This window comes from Haemaphysalis longicornis, unplaced genomic scaffold (assembly GCF_048455015.1).
Source record: "Haemaphysalis longicornis isolate Haplotype H1 unplaced genomic scaffold, Haemaphysalis longicornis Haplotype H1 scaffold_2, whole genome shotgun sequence".
Taxonomy (NCBI): domain Eukaryota; kingdom Metazoa; phylum Arthropoda; class Arachnida; order Ixodida; family Ixodidae; genus Haemaphysalis; species Haemaphysalis longicornis.
The window spans coordinates 183,418,065-183,442,557 of NW_027526295.1; the positions used below are offsets into that span (position 1 = coordinate 183,418,065).

The 24,493-nt window shown below is 47.5% G+C and overlaps 1 protein-coding gene across 1 annotated transcript in view; it reads left to right on the forward strand.

The window, feature by feature from the left end:
• LOC144169620 (cathepsin B-like) overlaps positions 1–1,978 on the forward strand; it is a 39,343-nt gene extending 37,365 nt beyond the window's left edge. The window contains exon 7 of the mRNA XM_077698873.1: positions 1,748–1,978. Within this exon, the coding sequence (XP_077554999.1) occupies positions 1,748–1,824 (77 nt within the window). The 3' untranslated portion in view covers positions 1,825–1,978. The remainder of the gene's footprint in view (positions 1–1,747) is intronic.
• The last annotated feature ends 22,515 nt before the right edge of the window (positions 1,979–24,493 follow it).

Below are 24,493 nucleotides of genomic sequence, written 5' to 3' on the forward strand. Positions count from 1 at the left end.
TTTACTCACTGATAAATTAATGAGTTTCAGTTAACAATTTGGTTCTCCCGCGAAATCACGTGTTTCGTGAGGTCTACGAGGAAGTAACAGGGACAGGTCTTAAAGCGAACCGTCGTGCGCTGTTTAATCTGCAGCGGACTGCGGAACAATTTTTTTAACCATTGATCCTCCTAGATGGCGCCCCCATACTGCGCAGGGCCGTTGCCTGTTCTTGCTTTGTTTCCGACCGTATTTGCACCTGGCTTGTTTTTGAGACGGTAGGTAGTAGTCGTTTCGTGAAACATGAGGTATGCTCGGCAAACTGGGTCACGTAAGACAATGTCACTTGCGCTGATCGGCCAGTGTAGTGTGAGACAACCCCAAAACAGCGCACTGCTGTGCAGCTATAATAAGCATAGTGCTGCGCGCAGTACCAACAACAGTACGCACTGGTACTTCTATGTTTACGTGTACTTTCGTAACTTCCATTGTTTCACCCCACCATTCTTATTGCTATAAATAGACATGCGGTACATTTAAGCGAAAATAGCTCGTTTCTGCAAGCTTATAAGCGCTGCCTAACCTCCGTTCGCTTTTGCTGGCCTCAGCCAATCGCACAGATGTGCATATTACGTCATAGGGTCTAGTGCGGGAAATGGGCTAGTGACTCGCGTGGCCATTCTATTTTTTCCTGATTATATTGCTTATTTGAGCGAAGTTTACGTTAAAAGTATACTCTCCGTATGATTCCAACGAGGCAATGTTTCCAATGAACCAAACTTGTGTGTTTTGTCTGCATGGCCCCTTTAAATGCATTTCGCTGCTAGTAAAATTATGCGCGTTTTTACAGTAGTAAAATGAACGCGCTAACTGATTTTCAGTTGGGATATTTTCTGTGGGATAACATGTTACATCTCAATGTTGCCGAAATTGCGCGACTGAGAAAGGCTCTGGTTAATTATACACACTGCTGTGGGCCATATGTTGGGTCGTCATTTAATAATTGAACCGATAGGTGCCAAAAAGCAGAGAAAAATACGCAGCGCGAAAGCTTCGTGTCAGTACTCTTTTCTAAAATATTAATGTCGTCGGACGGCAGGCTAGCCATAGCTCTAGCGCTGACTAGGAGCTACAGTATAGTATACGCCGGACACTGCGTTTTAAGGAAAACAGTCCTTCTTGGGCTACCTAAACGCGGAAATTTTGGTCCGTCTGTCGCTCGATTCAACCGCCTGGCCAAAAGTTCAAAGTCCAGTGCAAAAGCACGAAAATTTTATTGGCAAGGACGTTCCAGACTACTACGACCGCTGTCATCGGTAACATGTGCCCACATTGTGCAGTGCAAGAGGAAGCTGAGGTATGCTAAAGGCGAGGTGTCAGTACACAATCGAGAGTAGCACAGTTCTTTTATCTAAAAATGCAGTTGAATTGGTTTTTAGGCTAGCAAATACAAAAATGACGCTTTGGACACAAAATGGCGTCAAAGAGAGGCAAATTGCGCGTTGTCCCAAGAAAAAGTGAATTGACAAAATCTTCATTGCGTTAATCGTGGAGGGGCGAGATTGGAGGGCAAAAGACTCAGTGGTGAGAGGGAAAGAGAAGTTAGGGTGTTATGGGGCTGCGGTGACAGTAAACAGCGAATGCGCTTTGTGTCGTGTTCTCTCTTGTGTGTCTTCGTCTTTTTGCGCAAGCGAACGTACAGCATGGAAGACCAACGTGCCCAAACCTGTGCCCTACTAAACGTGCAATCGTGTTTTTCTTATTGCAGGTTTCTTCAAGATTCTTCGTGGGTCCGATGAGTGCGGCATTGAAGACGACGTTGTAGCTGGAATACCTAAATATTAAAATAGTATTCCGTCCAGTTCCACTGCAGTGGACGTTGACTAGATGTACTTTGTACGCAGCTGCGCACCTCATATCCTCTCTCTTTTTTTTTGTGGATTGACATAATGCTGTCTTGAAAAACAAGGGTTGATTCCAATAAACTGTTGAGTCAAAATCGGTGTCTCGAATTAATTTAAACCTGCCACAGCGTGCTTTTCAGGCATTGCGAGAAAGTAAAATTATGCCAATCATCAGCACTTTCGCAGGATCATCGTGGCAGGGTAGCTGTAACAGCACTCCACAATTTTTTTTGCAACGCAGCTGTTTGAATATAATCGTATGGGGAAAACAATGTAGCGTGCTCGGTCGCTCAGGTAGACACTTACGTTCATAATCATTGTCGTAGTCGTCCTAACCGTTGCAATTGTCAAACGTTATAAAGCGTCGCAGCCGTCGGCGTCGACGAACGGAAGGTCAACAGCGAAAACAGTTCTCGTCAGTCAAGTCGTTGTCGACGCAGGAGATTGGCCGGGAAGGTTTAAATGCAACCAACTATAAATGTTCTCATCGTTATCACATGTGACGTTCGGCGCTGCGTCGCAACATAGGTGTGCTGCCCTGTTCAGCTACGTTCTGCCGTCAGGGTCATCCCCAGCCGTACTAAAACACCCCTTTTGCGATGGCCTGCCAACTTTCTTTGTGTTTTTTTGTTGAAAGGTTCGAAGTTCAGAAAACACTAGCCTCACAGGCGTGGCACCAATACAGCTGACAAAGCGCCGGAGCGAACTCAAAGGATAGGGCTTTGAGTCAGAGGATCTAGCTTACTGAAACGCGTGAAAGCATGTCTTTGCTACAAACAGCAGTTAGTGAACAGGCTAATCTGGCCTAGTGCAGCGGATTTGGGCAAAATATTGTGGCCCCCTTTACCGGCAGACAACACGACCGAGGCGTGCGTATAGAGCGTCGGGGAGGGGAGCAAGTCCAGAAGAACGGTAAAGAAAGAGAATGTCTCTTGAGCGGGCGGACGACGGGCTAAGCATTGACGCCATCGCATGCCCATAAGGATGTACCCTGTTGAATGAAGTAAAAGTGCGTATTAATAATGGATGAAGGCCATATTGCAGTCAAGCCTCCATTACTCCACTTTACAAAAATAATTCGAGGGAAACTTCGAAGTTGTGTATTTGCTGTCTAAGGTACGTACGCGGAATGTTGCGTGCAGCTGACTCAGTAAGGCATTACTTTAGTGCATCTCCCAGTGAAAGTGACCATAGACGGGACTTGCATGGAGGGAGCCCCACTCGCTGGATTTGTAATATATCGAACGAGCGCGTATGCACTGCAAAAAAAAAAAAAAAAAGAAGCCATGAACACGTGAATGTGCCAATGGAGGTAACCCTTCCAGTTGATGTTGATATAGACGGCAAAGCTCATCACATTTTCTCGGCGGGGTATTTGGGTTATCCCCGCACAAACTAGACACCTACATACACGCAAAAGAGAAGAGCTAAAAGTAAGGGTCGCGTAAAAGATCAGTAACAACGACCAAAAAAAAAAAAAAAAACCGAACGAAGCTGGCGCGGTCTTGATGGCAAGAGAGCGGCGATGCATCCCGTTTCTCAGAGCCGCCCGTCTCCCACGCAGTTCGGACCGATGTGCCATCGTGCATGGAAAGCAGCCCACACTGGTCGCGATAACGCTGATCTAGTCGTCCTCGTCACCGTTCATCCAGCTGCCGCTGCCCGTGCGGTCGGCGCCAAGATGACATTAGGCGGACACTAAGCCCCGTCCAGATTGTCTCCCAAGGACATGTCGTATAACACCTCCCCCGCTTTGCTTTCGCGTTCGATACAACCGCCCCTATCTCGGCACAATATTACCACTGCGTCTAAAGAAGCACAAAGCGCACTGACTCCATCTGCTTCCCTGTGAGGAAGCCGTCACGACATTTCTTTGTTTATCTAGTTCCCCTGAAGGGCGTATTTGGGACAATATGCGGGGCTGACGCACAGCGCGGTCACCGTTATCTCGGTGGCGTTCCCTAATGCCTCGTCTCCTCCCCGGTGCACAACGACGTGAAGGGGATTGCCGCGCCGCCGAGCGTCTGCTGCGCGACCCGACAACGACCGAGAAAACGCAGATAACGACAGCGCAGGCGTCTGGCCCGAAACCAGAGCGCGCGCTGTCTGAGCCTATAAGCAACAGCATTCCGACGTGCGGGGGTCAAGCGCGGAGACGGAGCTGCGACTGCGTGGAGGTGCGGCAGGCGGAAGTTCTCGACGTAAGTCTTTGCTGTTACGCGCTACGGAGGACAGAGATTGGAGTTCCAGGTTAGCTTGGAATGGGCGTGCATTAAAGCGGTTGAAAAGATTTTGCCGGTGCGTTTGGCGGACATTTTACAGTGTAAATGGCCCAGTGGGTTTTTAAAGTGAAGCCCTCTATGCCACACTGATGGAACTCGATGTTGCTACATAAAGTACTGCAGAAAAGCTAACTGTACACCATGAATTTCGCAAAACGATGATGATGATAAGCGAAGGCACATCAAGCGCCTCAAAAACAAAAAAAAACAAACATCAAACAAACAAGCAAACAAACGTGTCCTGTTGGTATCTAACCTGGACCCCCCGCGTTATGAAGCCGATGTCCGTCCGATTGCGCTACTCCTTTTTTTTTGTTTTCCACAGGGTATTTATTGCCCTACATGTAAATGTAGGAAACGATGTTTACAACACATATTTATAACTATGTACACATACAAATTAGGTAGTTGATTACGGTATACACATACAAATGAGTTGATTACAAGCTGAAAAACAAAACTAAACACAATGAACAATTATGAACACTTAGTTTAAAACGGGGGAAACATTGACCAACGAACAAGGAGGGGATACCAATCAGACCGAGAATCATTTTGGCCACAGACGTTTTTAATATTAATGATGAAACGGCAGAAGTGTGCTCTGGAAAAAACCATAGGCTCAGTGTGCCTATCCAGCGTTCGCGTTTTCCATAAACTATGCAGAGTGATTAAAAAAAACAATTATATAGAACATCACCATCTGCGACACGGGCGAAGCAGTTTGGATTTTGGTCATCGGCTTTGAGTTAGGTTGTATGGAATAAAGCTGCGTGCTTTAACCGTCTTGCCCTTAATAAAGGGCTTTGATCTTTTTATAGAATCCTCGTCTACAAGAAATTGAGTAGTCGAATGGAATAGCGCAAAAGCTGGGTTTTACTTTTCTGCTGTTCAGAAATACGTTTTTAGGAAGCCAGCGTGATGGCTAAGTTAACTAAACAAAAACAAAAACAAATTACAAACTGCCTCGGCCCAACTGCTACCTTTCGGTTGACTGCATCCATCCAGATTCTATCGCTTGCATACAAGACAGCGTAGTTTCAACATCAACTGGAGTAATTTGAATTTAAGAGCCCCAATTGTTTTTATGTGAAATTTACTGGAAATACACTTACATGGTGCTGATTAAAAACGCGTCAACCAGGGGCGGGAATCCCCACGAGGTTCAACCTCTTCAGATATATTTCAAATGAACCTGGGTGGAGTTGAGGTGAGTTTCTGCGACCTGTTAAGTGAGTGAGGTCTCATTATCTGACCTCCCCTTTGGCCGAGGAGTTCGTGGCTCAGTGAGCTAATGCTTCTCTCCTTGTTGCGAGACCTTTATTCACGGGCAGGGAGGCTCTGGACCACGAGCGGAAGACGGGATAAGGGAAAGGTAGGCTAGGCTATATGGTTGAGGACTGAATTATCGGTCTTGCGGAGGGGTCAGTGTAGACCTTCGGTGATCCGCATATGGAGTGGTTCGAAGAACTTAGTAGGCCGTAGTGAACTACATTGATCGTGTGGGACAACTTTTTAATGCGAATTCAGCATAGCGATTACAGTGCGGTTGTCAAGAGAGTTTGGGTCGATACGGGTGTTCAGATCAGAGGTTGAGGGAAAAAGTTTCTATAACACGTGAATAAAAATGTCAGTTGAGGTTTTGAAGATTTCTGGGTCACGTGAATAGCTGGCAAAAGGTAGCTGTTTGAACTGATATCAGATAATTATCGCCTAAGTCCCGTTATCAAGTGAATTTATTTTACTAAATGAAACCGAACTTATTTTTCAATCAAACGCGCTTCGCATCAGTTGCAGGTTTGCAACATTTACCCGAAACGATGGTCGTTAGCTATTCGCTTCAATACTACTCGTTGGATTGTGAAAGCCACGTACGTATTCATAAATTATTTAAACACAACGCGTCTCATCTAGAAAGGCTTAGTGCAATTCAAAAGTGCTTTTTATCTAACTTAGCAGAATTCAAGGACGATGTTGTACCTTTTTGTAGATGCACACTGAGCGGGCTACCGCTTATTGTCCCAAGTAAACGTTACCAGCTATTTTTTAGCTAGGACAACTGCATTTTCTTTTCTTAAACATAAAGCTTATGCGTCCCCGAAAGAAAGCTCTAAGCTAACTTCATGTTCAAGGGGCAACTGATTTGTATTTTAGACATGCGGCTTAGGTACATATTTAGATTAGATTGACGGTGACGTGGGATAGAGGCGACACCGGCGGCGTTCAGCACATGTTGAGGTTACGTTGCTGAGCAGACCTCAACCGAGTCCCAGGTAAGGTTGGGATTAAGGCGAGGTTTGGACTGATTAATATGAGGTTGAGGTGGCGCCCAAGTTAGGGAGACAATCAAGCAGCATGGTATATTATGTATCAAACATGCTGACAAACTGTCTCGGGCTCGGTGGCGCTTCGATAATGCCGCGCTGTTTTTTAGTTAGGATTACCGATACACGTGCGCAAAGATTTGCTTTCATTAACACGCGTTTCTCAGGTTGGGCCCATTTAGCACCACCTACCGCATCGGAATATCACAAACCATCGTTTCCAAGTAAATGTACTGGGGTGCACTCAAGAAGGAATTTAGACCTGGTGCATTCATGTCTAGTTTACCGAGAGCACTTCGCATTCCTTAGCAGATGAAAATAGATTCTGCGAGCTTCAAAGCTGCAGAAATCTGTGCGCAGAAAAGTTTCAAGGCGCACATTTAGGGCGATAATGGAGTTACCTTGTGCTTGTCCTGTCTGCGGCCGCGTTGGGCTGTTTATTTAATACATATGTAACCTTTCATGTCACTACTCAGTAGAGGTCTAAAGGCTTAGTTTCCATGTAAAGCAGCAAACAAAATAAAAATACATGAGGCCCTTGAGGCAAACTCATGAGCTACCACAGTGATGTCACAGTTTTGTTGTAGCCCAGTCATCCAAATTTTTCAAGGTAATATTGAGAAGATCACATGTCGCATCAATCATGTCGTCACAATCGGTTGGGCTGCATTTCTACCATTTCTTTCAAGATTCTTGTCCAATGATCCACCGTTCCCGACATCGACATCGTGTGGACTACGGGTCACGCATCCCTCTGAAGAGTTGAGACGGCTCATAGACGGGGTGTCCTTGGAAGATGCGCACTGGGACGATCATGCATGGCGTCATCTCTCTGTACCACGTCGACACGACATTACGGCTCATTATCCGCTTCAACGGCGAACTTTGGCCTTTCCTTTCCCAAGCTATGCGCAAGACGGAAGAAGCCACGTTTTGAAAACTTCAGGTAAAAATTCGTAGGGAAATCAAGTGTGCTTAGGCGCTTTGAATGCGAAAGGCTAGCGATTACCCTTCTTCTTTATTGCTACCCGGTGATGCCCGGGTGGGCTAGTCTACGAATGACACTAACGTGTATGACACGCCCTGATTTATTTCTTGCTTGTTGTAATTAGTGCACCTCGCAGTTGTACAGAATTCCGTCTGTGTCAATACAAGGGCTCCTACTGGAGACGTGTGGTTATAGGAAACGGCTGAACTCGTGTGCTGTTGGAACTATCGCTAAAAAAAAAATGTAGCAAGATAGTGTGCTTAAATGACTGCTTAGCCTTCTTTGGAAGTGTTATATCAGTAGAAATGGTGGATAACCATCAGTCACAGTTTTATAGTAAATAACATGATATCCTACGGGAGACTTGTAGTAAAAAAAGTCCGAACAGATGGCGCGGTATTCGAACGCACGAAAATTAAACTGAATTTCACTTCCTGAGAGGTGAAATATAAAGAACCGTGCTCGCCTATTTGCATGCTTGTTAGGACAAAATCGTGAAAACTGTTTTTGGATTTTTGGAAATTTGGAAATTGGTTGCATTTGTCAAAAAAATCGAATTGGGTATATCAACGCACTGAGTAGTTATCGGGAAATCTCTAAAAACACGTAATATGCCGAAAATCGGGATAGCGCGTAACATGAGGCTGTTATAGAATAATGTCGCAAAACATTTTTTAGACATCTGCATGGGTTAGTTCTATCAACAAAGCCTGTTCGAAATAGCAGCGGGTTTGGGATAAAAAAAAATTCTGAAAAATGTTTTAGCACTTTTCACTCTCTCAAGTGTGTAAATTAAAAAAAAATCAGCAATATTGAGCTCCTACAGCATAAAAGGAATGTACAGTCGGTAAAACGCTTGTCTATAACAGCGATTTCGACTTAAACCAGCTACATCCGAAAACTGCCGAAACATTCTCGTTCCAAACATGTCGGATGCAAAAGCGAAGGCCTAAAACTTCAGAATTCCGCAGTAGTTTTATTCAAATCCCGCTCTGGCGGGGCAGGATAGGGCTGAGAGTGCGAAAGCTGTGTTATAGACAAGCCTTTTACCGGCTGTACACCTGAAATTTAAAGCTTTTCAATAGAGCAGGTTGACTAGACGTTAACATCACGTGTTAGGCCTTTGCGGCACGTCGGGGGGGGGGGGGGGATATTTCGCCCCTTTTAGAGGCGCTCTAGGGAGAAGTACTTAAGGGCTTAAAGTTAGTTTTGTGCATTTGTATTATTGAGCATGATTGCCGTTTTGTGCATTTGTGTGAGCAACATTTATCAACAGAAACAAATTGGCTCTACCAAGCAGTGAAACATATATTGGGGAATATTTAAAAACACCTAATTTGCTCCGAAATGCAGATTCGTGCCGTTAGTGTTGCTTAGGGCAAGACCGTAAAGCTAATCTCTAGAGATTGTTGTTACAGGGTACATATATAAGCAAAGACAACTTCGATATTCTTCGATAATCATAAAACTTGAAAAACACAATTCCCCTCTTTTCTTCTGTTAGGGACATTGTTCCAAAAAATACCGCCTTAGTGAGCCCCTACGCCATGAGATATTTTATTTATTTATTTATTTATTTTATTTATTTGTTTGTTTATTTATTTATTTATTTATTTATTTATTTATTTATTTATTTATTTATTTATTATTTATTTATTTATTTATTTATTTATTCGCAATGCCCCTAAAGGTCCCCGTGAGGATGCATTACATAGGGGGGTTACATAGCACACGTATTGCATTAGCGCAATAAAAGGAAGGGTAAAAAAAAACAAAAAAAAAACAGAAGTGTTCAAACTGTAACCGCAAATAAACACACACTGTAAGCTTGGAAAAAGCGATAGTGCAAAATTCAATACATGATAACAACACAAAAGGCAGGAATATAATACAAATGGTTCAAATTCGAGCACGACACGATGAAAAACCTATCAGCACAACAACGACAAAAAAGAAAATACATAGCGGAAACAACAATGTTCAGTGCACGTTTTGAAAGACAGAAAAGAAAAACCCAAAATGAGAGCAAAGTGTTAGATTAGCTCTTGAATTAGTTCCTGGAATTTCGTGTTGTCGTTTTCAGAGGCGATATGAGGTGGTAGATTATTGCATTCGACTATGGTACGTGGAATGAAAGACCGGGCAAAAGCAGATGAGTGGCAATTTATGCGCTTAACTTTGTAGGAGTGGTCGCGGCGAGGGAAAATGATATCCTCTAATATGCTCCAGAAGTTTCAAGTCTCCAAGTCCAGCAGTTTTGACTGGGCGTTAATGAATCAGTCAGTTCCTTTTCAATCAGTCAATTCCTTTCATTTGGAATAAAGAAAATATACTCGACAAAAATCGGTTGTCTGTCCCCTTAATACCTTCCCTCAAGCAACCGTACATTTTTCTTTCCATCTCCCAGTCCATCTCCCTGCACCATATACCACGTGGTATGGAGGTGCTCTCACTGAGCTTGAAATATCAATTGGCGAATCAGCCGCGATCTTCCGAATCTGAAGGCAGCTGTCATCGTCACTGACCATTCCTCACCCGCCCCCCCCTTCCCCCGGAATGGGCATGTGAGAATTGCGGGTATGTTAACGCCGTCGTAACCCAATAGGAAGTGGTAAATCGACCACGCATTTCAGACGGCTGTTGCCATGGCCACCGGATAGTCCCCCTAAAATGGGTACGTTGTTAGGCTAGTAACGGTAAGTAACTTTAGCGTTAAGCCTAATGACGTGCGCTACAGGGACGCCAGGACGTCGCATGCCACTAGATTTGATGCCATTATAACCTGCGGTTGTCTGGAAAAACTAATTCTCTCCCCTCTCATTCGACCAGTTTTAAGCGGTTTCCAGCTTACCAAAATGTGTAAAACTAGCATTTAACCTCTGAAAATGACAGTTTGTGGACTCCCAAAATTTGGGACATAAGTGTAGCCATGTTTAGCTGCGTCCCACGCATTCATGCGACGGGAATCGTCATGAAACCACACCCCTCGAAGAAAGTAAAGGCACACGTAGCGCGATACGCCCTCTCCTCTGGAACGCCTCGTATACCTCCCAATCACGTGCCGACGAAGCGCGATTCCGGGGCAGGGACCCAGAGTTCCGGCTATGGCTACAAGCACGAACGCACAACCATAACAGGGCAAACAACGGGGGTTCGAAAGGGTGTAACCGTACTACGGAGAGCCAAGCGATGGGAGAACTGTCCTGCCCGGGAAAGACACCGAGGAGAGAGTGCGCCCGAGACGTCACTCGATCGTGAAAGGGGCCAACTTCACAGCGCTGCTGCCGTATCACGGCCTCGCCTGCATCTATCTATATTTATATATACCGATGCCAAGCCGATGGCCGCAGCCTTCATTCCCTCTGGCAGGTCATTACGCGTCTCCCAACGAGCCAGTGCCGTTGGCCCGCGGAGCGTCCCGCGCGCAAAACCTTGTCTCTGCTGGGCCTGTTGTTCTGCCGGCGGGTTCAGCGGGTCGTCTTTGTCCTCGTGCGCCGGTGACACAGCGCGATCAGCGGATGCCCGCCGGAATTAGATCTTTGCCTGGCTGCCTTCGTGCACGCCCGGCCGCCGCTTCTTCCCTTGTTTGCTTTCTGTTGCACGGGTTTCGGCGGCAGTGCGTGGGAATTCCCTGGCTGGGCCACTCAGCGTCCCCTTCCTCTGTGATGCGCGGCCTGGTTCCGAGGAGGCTGCATCCGTTGTTTCACTGACAGGTGAAACGGACGGGGAGAGGGAGAGAGAGGTAGGAAGAGAGTTGGGAAAAGGAGGGAATGAGGTTCGCTGTAGTCTCCAAGCTTTGATGGCTGCCCGTATCACGCCAGTAATTGACACAGTTTTTTTTCTAACAGACGCCACAAACGGGAGATCCAAGTGAATGAGAGGGTACGAGTTCGAAAGGGCATTGATTTTGAGACACCACGCATAATGGAGCGATTGTTTGCGGCATTGGTCCGATATAACGCTGCCTGCATAAACGAGCCAGGGGATGTTAGCATGATAGGTACCATGCCATTTGGGTGAAGGGACGTCCGGGTCAACAAATGTGGTACATGCTTAAAAAAGAAGCGGGGAAACAGTAGAAAAAACTGTTGATGATTCCTCTCTCATAGGAATAAGTAAAACGCAAAAGGGAAATGTGCAGCGAAATCTGCAGCTGAGCATGATTTGCGGGTCGGCGGCTGTCTTCTAGGCGTACTTGGCGAGCGACGTCCAGGGTCGCTTCAGCAAAGGTGTACTGGCTCATTTCCGTGACGGATATGACATTACTGAAATCTTGGGGTATCCCGGCATAAAACTCTTTCGTGTTAAAATATAAAACCCGAAAACGAACAACCATAAGTATAACGGAGGAGGAGGAAAAAACTTTATTCAAACGCAACATTAAGCGTTGAGAATGTCCCTGGCCAGGTTCACCAACGCCATCTGGTCCGAGAGTTGGTCCGAGGCTAGCCAAGTCCTTGGTACTGAAGGTTGCTTCCCCGCAAGAACAACCTGTGTGCAGGGGTGCACCCTTTACGGGCCGCTTGCTTCGTTGTACTGGCGTCACTTCCGTGACGGATATTACGTCATCCGAATGTTGGTGTATCCGGGAATAAAACACTTTCGTGTTAAAAATGATACACAATTTGGCTGCGCCAATCACGTATTCCATGGTTCAGTGGGCCATTCAACACCTTTGCAGTAAAAGAGTAAAAGGGAGACTGGAGTGCACAGAGCCATAGGACTCTTTTTGGTCTACACGCAGTCACGATTAGACCAGAGCAAAACAAAAAAAAGACGACGGCGAATGGAGGTGCTGACACTCGTTTCGCTCGTTCATTGTTCATCAAATTAATGGTCTCTCCTTGTCTCATCGGTGCAGCGGCTGTTTCATAGCGTGTTCTCACGGAAAAGGAGTCAACGCTGAGTGCGAGGACGAACAGACGTTCTACTGTGGGGCAGAGTTCGACCCGGGTGAAGTTAGCACGGAACAAGCGTGACAGGAAGATTTTCGCTTCCCGATCGTACGGTGTCACGCCAAGAGCATCGGACAGCTAAGCTTGACTCTGGCCAACCGTGACAACGAGTCATCCCGAACTCAACGAAAGGTCATACCGCCTTCTGTTGAACACAGCCACAGTAGGGGCTAGACAAACATGCACGACCTTTCTATTCGTAGGAAACTCACCTGTCCACCGATTAGTCGCGCAAAATCTACCTTTTTAATCAGCAGGTAAAAAGAAGAGCTTTTCACTGGACCAGTGTACACGGTCTCTCCTCTTGATTACATTCATGAAGTTCTGGCTCCACGCTGCATCACTGAGCTCTTTTTAGGCTCGTTAGTACCTAAAACGCCCTGTGAATAGGAACACCTGCCAGCCCGAATTGGCACCATTACGGAAGCTTCTTCCGTCAGATCTGGAGCTGATAGGCCTTTTTGTCAGTGACGGCTTAGCCCATCAAAGCCCGTTCATGAGTTCAGCGGCGTAGGTGTAAACGAGCGTACGCAACGAGAGCACATTAGAGGATGAAAGAGGCCGGAGAATGAATGACGGTGATTGTAAGAGAGCGCAAGGAGGAAAACGGAGGAAGGTACAGAGGAAGCAGGAGGAGAGAAACAGACGACGAGAGAGACGTATGGCGAAAGAGACGTGCTCACTAACGGCGGCCCGCTAAGAGATGCCGCCAGTACAGCCCACCGTTGTCCATTCGGCGAGGTCCTCATCGGTGAGGTACGCGGTGAGCGCATCCGCCGATTCCATACTTGGAAACCAAGCCTTGCATGAGCGGGGGTTCATGGCGGCGTGTTACGAATCAGCCCGTTGCTGTGCTTTTTGCAATACTCCACGGCTGTGCGGCGAAGCCTCCACTACGTGTGCCTTTCGAGCGGGTTTCCCCTATCGGTGACTCACACTTGCAGCCGACAATTCAAACGCGTCGCTACACGTCTGGATCCCAGGCGCCTCGCTATCGGCGCGTTTCAAACCGGCTTTGGCAGACGAAGCAGGCTTCAACCTGTCCTAAGGACGCAGAAGCCCCGCGTCCGCTGCGGAGACCTCCTCTTCTCCTCTCTCGGACTCAGCATGCGCCGCTACTACCGACCGCTTACGAACTCTGGAAAGAGTGCTGTGTGTGTCTGTGCCGTTCGTGACGTGTGCACGATCTAGAGGGAACGCTTGTTTTGACCGTTGGCGCTTCGGGTATAAATAAGACCCCTCCAAGCGCTGTAGTTCATTCCAGTTTGAGCAGTGAATCAATGCTGTCACTCTGCTCGAGTCCTGTACTGTAATCTCGCCCGTCGGGGCATCGTTCTTTGGCTTCGGCTCATCTCTTGCTATGAAGTAAACAGTTACGTTTGCCTACGGCTTCTGGACTTCTTCGCGGCTGCAACATTGGCTGGCCGCTCGCTTCAAACCACGCTACCACATGCATGTCGGAGGCGACGGAGCTCGGCTTGGGTTGGCCTTCCCGTACCCAACAGGCGACTTCTCTGAACGCGCCCACACATCCCCCACGCGTTCCATCTCGCAGGCTTCGGATTAGCGATGCAGTCGCGGCACGTTCCACTATGTTTGCAATGCTCTGCACAACACACTTCCCCGGCAAGCAACGCTACTCGCAGCGTTCTCTGATTCAAAATATGAAAGTAGCGATCGTAACTGTGCATATGTGCATGTCTGAACCTCGAGGTAACGTCATCGAGGTGCAATTAAGCACCCCCATAGATAGCAAAATCAAAACGCGTGAAGAGCTGTGCTCAAATTTCACGCTCAAAAGTATCGTGATTTTCGGTGCTTTTACAAAACTCCCTTTGAATTGCTCTTCCCCCTATTTTACCATCTGCTGTCTCTCATGCAATGTCATCTGGCCATTAAGATATTGAAATACATAAGTAAATGGCATGCACGCAGTTGCAAGGGACCTTGTTCGGGCTGCTTGTTAACCCGAATGGTGCTCCCTAACACTGCGTCGATGACATATGGGGAGGAAAAGCGGACCTTTAACTGAGTGATGAGGACTTCACGCGATATAAAAAGCCAGTAATGTATAGTAACAAACTGCAGCAATCCCTTTCATACTGGATCACTCTGAATTTTGTTTATCTTGCTGGTGCGGGGTGTCTACGAAGCGCGATTGTTCCGGTATGACATGGTTTCTAGAAGACTAATTGGCGTTGACCTTTAAAAGGAAACGAACGCTAATTATATCGCAAAAAAGGGCCATGAAAGCCCGCTTCTGTGGCTTTTTATCATTCTTTTAAAAAGGTACAGCAAAGACAAAATTGTCAGACAAATCCGTAAGCCAAAGTGACAAAAGAAGTGTCACTGAGAAAAAAGATTGGTACACGCATGATCGGGGAAGTAAGGAGGGGGAACTTAAGAAAAAACACACCACTACATCAAAGATTTTATGCCCAACAGATGAGCCGAGTGGAAAATGGGTTTTGATCTCACCTTTGAACTATGAACATGTAGGCGATGAGTTCAGTAATGCAATTAATAGGTAGCCGGAAGTCAGTGAAGAACTGTATAAAAATGTGTTGTTAAGCTCAAATACGAACGGGGAGCAGCGAAAATAAATGCCCTTGCAATTTTCTGTTTGCTGCTTGCTGAAAACGTCTTGATGCAGAAAAGTTGCAGCGACCAAACGGCCTGCTTTGGAACGCTCACTAATTGTATTAATAATTATGACCTGCTATGTTGAAACACACACTAAGCCGGGCGATCTGTTTGCAAGGCAAGAAGTGTAATAAGTACTGACAGAGGCGGCTGTCGGCTTTATTTGCAGGTACCCGACAGAGCATGCCAGTTTGTTAACGAACAATTAATTACGGCGATTGTTAAGCAATTGTGTTTCATACGTGAAACATTGCTACGCCGTGGCCTGTTGCTTGTTGCTGCCGGTCGTTTCGCGTCTGGCTTCTCATGGCTTGTTGTTTCGTGCGTTTTTGTGCATTGCCACACAAATTACGAACGCTTCAAGTTTCAGTCGCAATTACAGTTCTGAGCAATTAATTTCCAGAGAATAATTACATTCACGGTCGTCCAGTTCCCCAAACTCTCGTCTGTCGACAAAGTGTTGAGCGTACTCGGCCTTCTGCCCACCTATTGAGCACCGGCGTAGCCAGTGAATTCCGTTCTGAGGAGGAGGAGGAGAAAAAACTTTATTTGTGGCAAAAAGTAGATTTTCGCGCCCATCAAATCCTGACTAAACATTCGCCCAGTCAACTACCCACAACTTCAGTAATCTGGACACCAGGACACAGCTCCCTGGGCGGGAACGAACGAGCGCATGCATCAGCCCGAGCAATGATTATCCGGGCCCCGCCACCTCAGGACGACCAGTCCACAGTTCCAGTGCCAATCCCTTTGACATATCATGATATTCTGCAACATCAGCGTTTAAGTCGCCGCTCTCTTCCTCCGCCGCACTAACACCTAACCAAAGAGGAGACAGTAGAATGACGCCTGTTGCAGACGAACACCTACCCACATCTCAGCCTCCTCCACTCGATGTACTGAGGGAAAGGTGGTCTCTGGGGCACTTGTGAATGACATAATTTATTTATTTTATTTTGTTGCGTCAGCAATAGACGGAACACCGGTAAAAAATTTCTGCTGTCGATTCGTCAACAGAAAGCGAAAGAAGAAAATAGCAAAGCGCGTAGCTGTGGTGGCGCTACCTTCGCACCACAGGCGACGCTGCCACGGAGGCGTCAAGTCGAAGCGCGGCTCGCCAGCTGTCTCTGCGACGCGGCCTTAGCACGCCGTCTCGACGGGTGCCGTGAAAGCCGTTACCGCTTGTACGCACTGTAAAATGTTGTGTTCAGCCAGTGGATGGCGCAAAAAAGGACGCAATAGGAATGACGGCGACGGAATTCCGATACTGGTGGCAACAAAATGAGCGACAGGCAAGCAATGCCACAACTAAAGCGAGCAACCTGACCACTGAGACGCTAACGGACGAAGCACGGTTGGGACGGTGTACGATGGGCGGGGGAGAAACGTTGTGTTGAAGCCGGAGCAAGACGTGCGCATTTCGCCGAAAATCAAGTTCGCGAGGGAGAGGAACGATTCGGTCACGCAACCCCCCCCCCAAAAAAAAAAAACAACAACAACAAAAAAACAATGAATATGCCATCAACTAATGAATTAAAAGAGAATATATTATTATTACAAATTAAAATCATGACCCGCTGTATAGAGGAACTACATGGGCCGGCAAGTAGGTTGAATGAATAATTGAAGCGAGAATTGATTACTTAATCGTTAAAAATTAACTCATCCAAGCTTGCGGCTACCATTCCACTAGAGAGTAGTTGATGCTAGAATGAAGCCAAGATTTTTATAAGACGCTGCTGATGGCAAATGGGAACTGGCAATATTAGAAGAAAAAGAGCAAGAAGTTTCGCGGCCGGAAAAAAGAGTGTTACTTTATTTGCTGGAATTAAGGACCATTCTATCTTTGCCAACGGCAAGCTTCATCGCTTTGGCCCTGAGCCTTCTCGCAATTTGATTTTCCTTAAACTTTGGTGTTTGTATAATGACAAGCGTGCTTACCGTGCTCCTATTAATTAGTATTGACTGATCCGCCATTTTGAATTGGTCCTCTGTTCTCGCAATTTCCTGCTTAAGCGTTTCGCAATAGGCTTTTCTGGATTGGGATATATAGCCGACTCTGAATAATTTTAAGTCGCCTACTTGGAAGTTCAGGTTACCTGGAAATGACGTTCCGGTTCCGGCAATTTTACGTGCAATTCAGGGGGAGAAATCTCTCGATAGTTGGAAACTAAAACCTAGTATCGGTTATTTGGAAGTCATTTCGAATAACTTTGAGGGACCGTCATTTCTCAGAAAAATTCAGAATTTTAAGCGTCAAAACACCGCCGGGCTCTGTACCAGGTCGGCGCCATCGCAACTGAGGCAGCTCACAGTCGGTAAAGTGGCCGTTTAGTTGAAAGTCGCGCCAGCGCACGCATCTCTCTCCCTTTTGTGCTGCTGGCCACGAGGACGCGGGTTCGATTCCCGGCCGCGGCGGCCGCTTTTCTGATGGAGAGAGAGAGAGAGAAAATTTATTTGCCCTCTAGGCTAAAACCTCCTCATTGTGGGGGCCACTGGAATTCCTCGTTAGTTGGTATTCCAGGGGTCTCGCCGGGAAGGCGGGGTGCATATGGTCTTTTGGACAAAGCTTGCCAACGATAGCTGCTGCTCTAGCGTGGCCGGTTGAGTCAGCCACTCCCTGAGGATACTGCTTCTATCTACCTTGGGGCATAGTCATAACATGTGCTCTTGATTGATCGGTACGTGGCATTCATCACACTCTGGCGGGGAAGTGTTCATACAGCCTTTGTACATGTATACTTTGTCGGGGTGTGAGTAGCGTTTGCGTTTGCGTCAGCCTTATAGTGGTTTGCTGTTGTCTGGAAATTTCTCGTGCGGAGGAGTGAATTTGCGTTTGCTGTCTGCGTATTATTTAGGCTGAAGTTTTGGCGGTGTCACAGACTTTCGGGTTTGACCACAGTTGGCAGGTGCCCGGAGAAGCGCTTCGTGGGCGAGCAGGTTTGCTCTTTAGTTTCCTGCCAAACCTGTGTGTCCCGGTACCCAGTGTACCCTTATCGTGCCTTTAAGGTGTTTAAGCTCTTCCGAAGCCGGTTTGGGAATGAAGCCTTGTGTCAAAAGGGTGCAGACCTTCTTGCAGTCAGTGTATATGTTGGTAAGAGTGTGCTGTGTCGCAGTGCAGGACGCTGCCCGAGCTATTGCAGTGGCCTCGGCTTATTCGACGGAATAGCCACTGCCCTGGTTTGTGCCTTCCTGGCCTAAACTGCTCGTGATTGCAATGCCATAGCTATTTCCTTGCACTGCAGCGTCGGTGTAAACATGGATCTGATGCGCGTCTCTGGTGGCTTTCTTCGCGTAAAATTTGGCCCGGATGAGTCGTCTTGCTGGGTTGCGCTCCTTGTCCATATTTCTCGGGATGGGTGCTGTCTGAATGAGGTTCGACAGTTTCGGTGGCAATATAGCCAGTTCTCCGGTAGGGGTCCGCAAGGGGTTGTAGCCCGTAGGGCGTAGAATGTCCTGGCCTTGCGGGGATTTTCGCAGTCGATCCAGTTGGTTATGTCTGTGGACTGCCAATACTTCTTGGAGTGTATTGATGGTGCCTGTGTCGAGTAACAGCTTGGTTCTGGCGTACAAAGGTACGCCGAGGGCGAGACGAAAAGCAAAAACGCCCGTGTGTACGAGATTTCGGGGCACGTTAAAGTTCCCCAGGTGGTCGGAATTAATCCGGAGGCCTCCACTACGGCGCGTCTCATCGCCTGCGTTGCGTCGGGACGTTAAACCCTATAATCAATCAATCAATCAATCAATCAATCAATCAATCAATCAATCAATCAATCAATCAATCAATCAATCAATCAATCAATCAATCAATCAATCAATCAATCAAACAATCAATCAATCAATCAATCAATCAATCAATCAATCAATCAATCAATCAATCAATCAATCAATCAATCAATCAATCAATCAATCAATCATCTCTCTTTTCAGGTCCTGAAACACCTTCGTTGAGCACGGCGCCGGGTGAGCAGTTTGCGTCCTGGACGCTTCAGGCTTCATTTTAGCGATAAAACTCAGCTATCAGGTTTTGGGTTTTGTTTTGCTTTGTGTTTTGTTTTTGTTGCGTTCTGATGAGTTTCGTTTTGTCTTTTCGCCTTTCAAAACATTGTAAAAGATTTATCCTGTATATGTCCTGTTTTACGCCCTGTTTTTGTGACTTTTTATAGGCCGTTTTTTATGCCTTGCTGACAGTCCTTACCACATATCATTACAATTGTTAACTGCCGTGCTCAAGCTTATTTGTTATTATTTTGTTGTTTGCTTGTATATTCTAATTCTTTGTCTTTTCAAATTTTTCTCTGACTGCAGCATTTGAAACTGATACGCGCAATTCTTTGACGTCGTGAGCTCAGCGCGGAAAAGTGGCTAGAACGCCGCATGGCTATTCTGTTTTCCTCACTGCACAGCTTATCTGAGTGAAGTCTGCGTTCAAAGTGGTGTCAGTGCTATTCTAACAAAGCAGTCTTTCGAATGAATCAAACTTGGATTTTGTCTTTATGGCCCCTTTAATATGGCAAACATGGCAAACATGGCAAACATGGCAAACATGGTGAGTTGACAGAGCGCGCTGCGGTCGACCGGTGTGCTGTTTTTTGCACATTTTCATTGTTTCGAGGAGACGCTGTTTTGTAAAAGTGGCCCTGACGGCAAACTAACTAAATTTATAGGTACTAAACTAATTTCTGAACTAAACTTATTTTTATGTACTAAGTAAATTTCTGGTCAAGCTGCTCCAAAGGCGCAATAGCGTGTCGTTATAAATCATGATGGCCCTTCTTGTCCGGTTTCTCGCTTCCGCCGGGAGGAGGATGCGTTGTGATGGCTACCGGGATGGAGATCGCACTCATCGATACGTATCTCCCATTAGTGGGGAGGGCGTGTCTCGGGAAGATGGTAGGAAGGGAGGCACGAATGCACTACCAAATGATTGCTTGGGGCCGTGTGTACATCATGACGTGGTACAAAAAAAGGGCTAGGGTTACACACAAGCGTTCGGGCGTAAAGGTATCGGAAGAGGGCGGAAGGGGGTGGCTAAGGCTGACCGATTTGCGGCCTGCCGTAACCTAATCTGACAACATCACTAGAGCGGATTAATTTCGGAGGGAGGCTGAAGTCTAAATAGTAAGTGAACAACAGCGCGGAGAGAAAAGGGAGCAAGGGGTGGGACGCAAAAAGAAAAGAAACCTGTAAAAGCGGAACAAGCATACGAAGGCGAGAAGAGTAATTACGCCGGCAACCAGTTTTCCCGCTTGCGGTGTGTGTTCGGGAAAAACAAACCATTAAGCCACATATTGCGGCCAGGCTGTAGCAAAAAAGGGAGAGAAAGAGGTCGTGCAGAATGACGGAAACTATAGCCGCCGAGAGAGAGAGAGAGAGAGAGAGAGAGAGAGAGAGAGAGAGAGAGAGAGAGAGAGAGAGAGAGAGAGAGAGAGAGAGAGAGAGAGAGAGAGAGAGAGAGAGAGAGAGAGAGAGAGAGAGAGAGAGAGATGCGGTGCAGGTGTTTCGCGTTCCGTGATTACATTAGCGTGCGCTCCACGTTGGTTACTCGAAGCGGACAAAAATAAAAGGATGGAACATTTAATAACGAGAAAATATCGCCCCAAAGGCGCACAGCAGGCTACCAAGGATCTTTGTCATAGCAGGCTGCCGAGACGGACCACGAAGGGTAGAACGGCCGAAGGACAGAACGTGGCTCCCCCGCAGCCCGGCACCGGTGAGCCGGGAAGCTGCGGAACGAAATGTACCGCGGCTCACGTCCCATCGCGTGCTCACCACAACTCGCGTTTCGTGCGAGCGATCGGGTCCTCTCGCGCTCTCGCATCCCCAACAGCGAAGGGAGGAACCGCGCCGCGATGGCAGAAAGAGAAGAGCTCGCCGTAAATTATAATGCAGGCAGCCGCATCGCACCGAGCCGACACGGCCGCCCGCGCATTTAGCGCGAAGGACGAGCCTTGTTGTCGACACCCGCGTGGAGGAAAAACACCGCAGCCCCCTTCACGGCTGCGCTTCGGCCGCCGAGATTTGTCGCCTGCTTCCTCAATCCCCCGCTCTCGCTTCCTTTTTTTTCGCACGGGACGCCGGGAAGCTTACGCGGCGTCCCCGACGTGTTGTACAGACGGCGGAACAACGACGTTGACGCCCGGGCTGCTGCCGCTAACGGGGATGGAGCGAACTCCTGCTTCGCGTTGTCAAACCGTTGTCGTTGCGCCGGCTGGGTTCGTGCCGGCGTATGACGCCGTGCGCACGAGAACTCGCCGCGACGAGTTTTGGGGACAAAGCTTTCCCGTTGATCCGTGTTAGGCAAAAGTAACGCGTGCTAAAGCTATACGCACGGCTGCCTTGCGGGCTCTGCATATGCCAGCCAACGCTTATGTCTCCTCCGTGTTTGGTCGCTGTCACGGTCTTTATCCGTCGGAATAATTAAGAGCTCGCACATTCGCGTTGACAAGTTGCGCGAGGGCGAAGAAAACCGGTTTGTATTTTCCTCGCGATGCCACCTAGCCTGTTTAAAAGCGGGCAGTTTGTTGAAAGAGAACTTTTACGTCCCCGTGTGCTTCGGTACGCGTGGTGAAAACGTGGTGATGGGTGTGCGACGTACGTCATACATAAGTCTTCGCGCAGCGGTGCGCAGAGCCGATGTCACGGCACGTTCTAGCCCACATTTTACACACCACCTTCAGTGGAGTCGTCGTGCGTGAAAGAACGAAAAATAATAAAAAGAAAACCTTTCGCGAGGAGCGCAGACCCGGGGCGCTGCGGTTTCAGCAGTAGCTGAAGTTACTGCCGAGGGAAATTATTGGCCGATTGAAATTGTTCGTTTGGTGGAATGATGCACTTCTTGATTGAATGAATATTCGGTCGACTCATATTCGCAGCTCTATTTCGCGGTTGTCTTTCAAGCCATTTGTCGATTTAAATCGATTGAATTACTAATATTGATTGGTTATGTTATTGACTGAAACTGACTTTTTGAAGTCATAAGAAGTCGAATCGTTCTTACACCCAAAGTGCTATTACACTGCATGAGAGTCCAGACAGATTTTGCACGAGAATGTGCTTGAACAATTAAGTAGACTTCGCTCGCTGAGTGTGATTGACGGCGTTGCCCTTTCCTATGAGCGAGCTTCTTTCGGGATACGTCAGTCGGGAAAACGTGCGTCCGTCTGTGACGTATCCATTCCCAAAGAAAGTTGAGAGAGGCGCGAAAGCTTAAAGTGCGTACAACCTTTGTTGGAAAGTGCGCCCAACAGATCGTCAAACCTTCAAAGACCCGAATCGCAAACGAAGAATGAACCAATGCGACGATTTTTCGCGCACGGAGTAAACGCACCTACGAACAATCTAAATGTATACCGATACGCGGTTTGCGAGAAAAATGTATGGCCGGTATTCAATGGCGTGGAATGCATGCAGGCAACCATGCGAGTGCGCCGCCATATCTGTGGCCAAGCGTCTGTTGCTAGGCGACGTTGTGCTCACGGTCCCCAGATCAGGCACCCCTCTTCTCATCCATGCAACCGTGTGAGTGCGCCCGTGGCCTCCGCGATCGGCTACCGGCGGCGCGCCGTTGCACCGCGGCCGTCCCATTCGCCCGGAGAGAGCGTAAGTTGAAAAGGGGGTGGGGTAGCGTTTTTCGCCGCACCGCGGCGCGCGTAGCCTAAGGTCGCGTAGCCTAAGGTCGCTTCCGAAGGATGGGCATCCTTCGAAGTGAGAGAAGCACAGAGCAAAATATGTTTTGAAGAACGGCTTAGAAATATGGATGATCAGAGATGGGCGGCCAAAGTGTTACGGTATCTTTACATGAAAAGCGTGGACACACAATGGAGGAAAAGAACCAGAAGGCTCAGGACAAAGTATATGAAACCTGGAAGTGCAGGGGAAACGACCAAGGCAATAAAAAATGAAGTGAAAGAAACAGAAAAGAGGACGTATGCGAAGAAGTCCCTAGATATCTACAGGATCGGGAAGCAGGAGATCACAAGGGCAAAATTATTCGATAATACCAAAGGGAGTGCATGGCTTTTTGAAGCCAGAGCGGGTTGCTTGCGGACAAAAACGCTTATCCGCGAGCCGGTACAGGAAGAACTATGCGCAGGCTGCGGAAGTGAGCAAGAAACCATGCGACATATTGTAACGGAGTGCAAAAGTATCCTTCCAGTCCTCAGTGATGGAGCCACCCAGCTTTCGGAAGCCCTTGGCTTTAAGGTTAGCGGAAAAGTGAACTGGACAGCAGTAGAGGTTAGTAAAAGAAGGTTAGAATGTTGGTGGGAAAAGAGCAGAGAACAATCTGGGAAGACATGCGAACAAAGAAGTCAGACTGGCACAAAAATTTCGTAAAAGTATTTGCTTTTTATTTTGACATTATTTTTTATTTATTTTGTTTGTATTTTTTTGGCGAGGTGATTGTACAGTAGCGTTGCGACTAAGGCCGCTGTGCAACGCCACCCCGTTACAAAGGGGAAGCCACTAAGCATCATCATCGCTTTCCCTGGCGCGGGCGGGCGCAGAGGACGAAAACTCGGCCTTCGCAGCCTGTGTGCGACGTTTAATAATAAAAAGTTACCGCGCACACCAATACAGGAGAAAGGTAGAAGTAGTTGCTGGTGTCATTAGGGTAGTTACTGGTGCCTTTGAATTTTCTACGTAGACTATGCCCGGGGTGATTCTTTTTCTTCTTTTTTTATTTTTTGTAGTCACGCATGGTTCCAAAACACAACACGTTTTCCGGTTTTATTTCGGAAAATCTCGTACATGTTTGGAACGCACGGAACGCATATTCCGTGCGTTCCGAGCAAGAACCAAATTATGGGAATTCAACCGACCGAAATCCAACCATTCGTAAGCACAAAAATACCCCCTATGTCGGCGCGCCGCCGGCAGTAAATCGCGGAGGCCACGGTGCGCCGTCACTCGTTACGTCGGGCTCCACGGGATGGCGGTACTTGTCCATGTCCGTGGCGCATCGGCCATGTCTGTGGCCGTTTCCAGTGTTGCCAAGCGAAGAAATAGACCGCAAAACTTTTCAACGAATACCATCTATACTTTTGTACACTTCGTGATCGATGCGTGTGTTGTCTTTTCTATAACCGTTCCTTTTCGCGATTTTCAAGTAACCGTTTTGACACAATAGAAGCCCAGTTTTACGCACGCGTTTTGTGTCCAGAAATCTTATCAGAGCTTTTCGGTTGTAGTGGTGGCAGCTTCACCCGCTAACAGCGCCACTATCATCATCACCACTGCATCCCACAATCATCATCAGCAGCGATGCTTGCCCGGCTGCGTCAGCAGTGCCACGCGCCACGAAGATCGACCACGACCGAGCGCCGCGGCGGCCGCACGTCCACGCCGTTCCCACTCCTGGCCGGGCCTACGCTCCCCAATAAAATGTAGGAAGCCACCGCACCCTACCGAGTCTGCT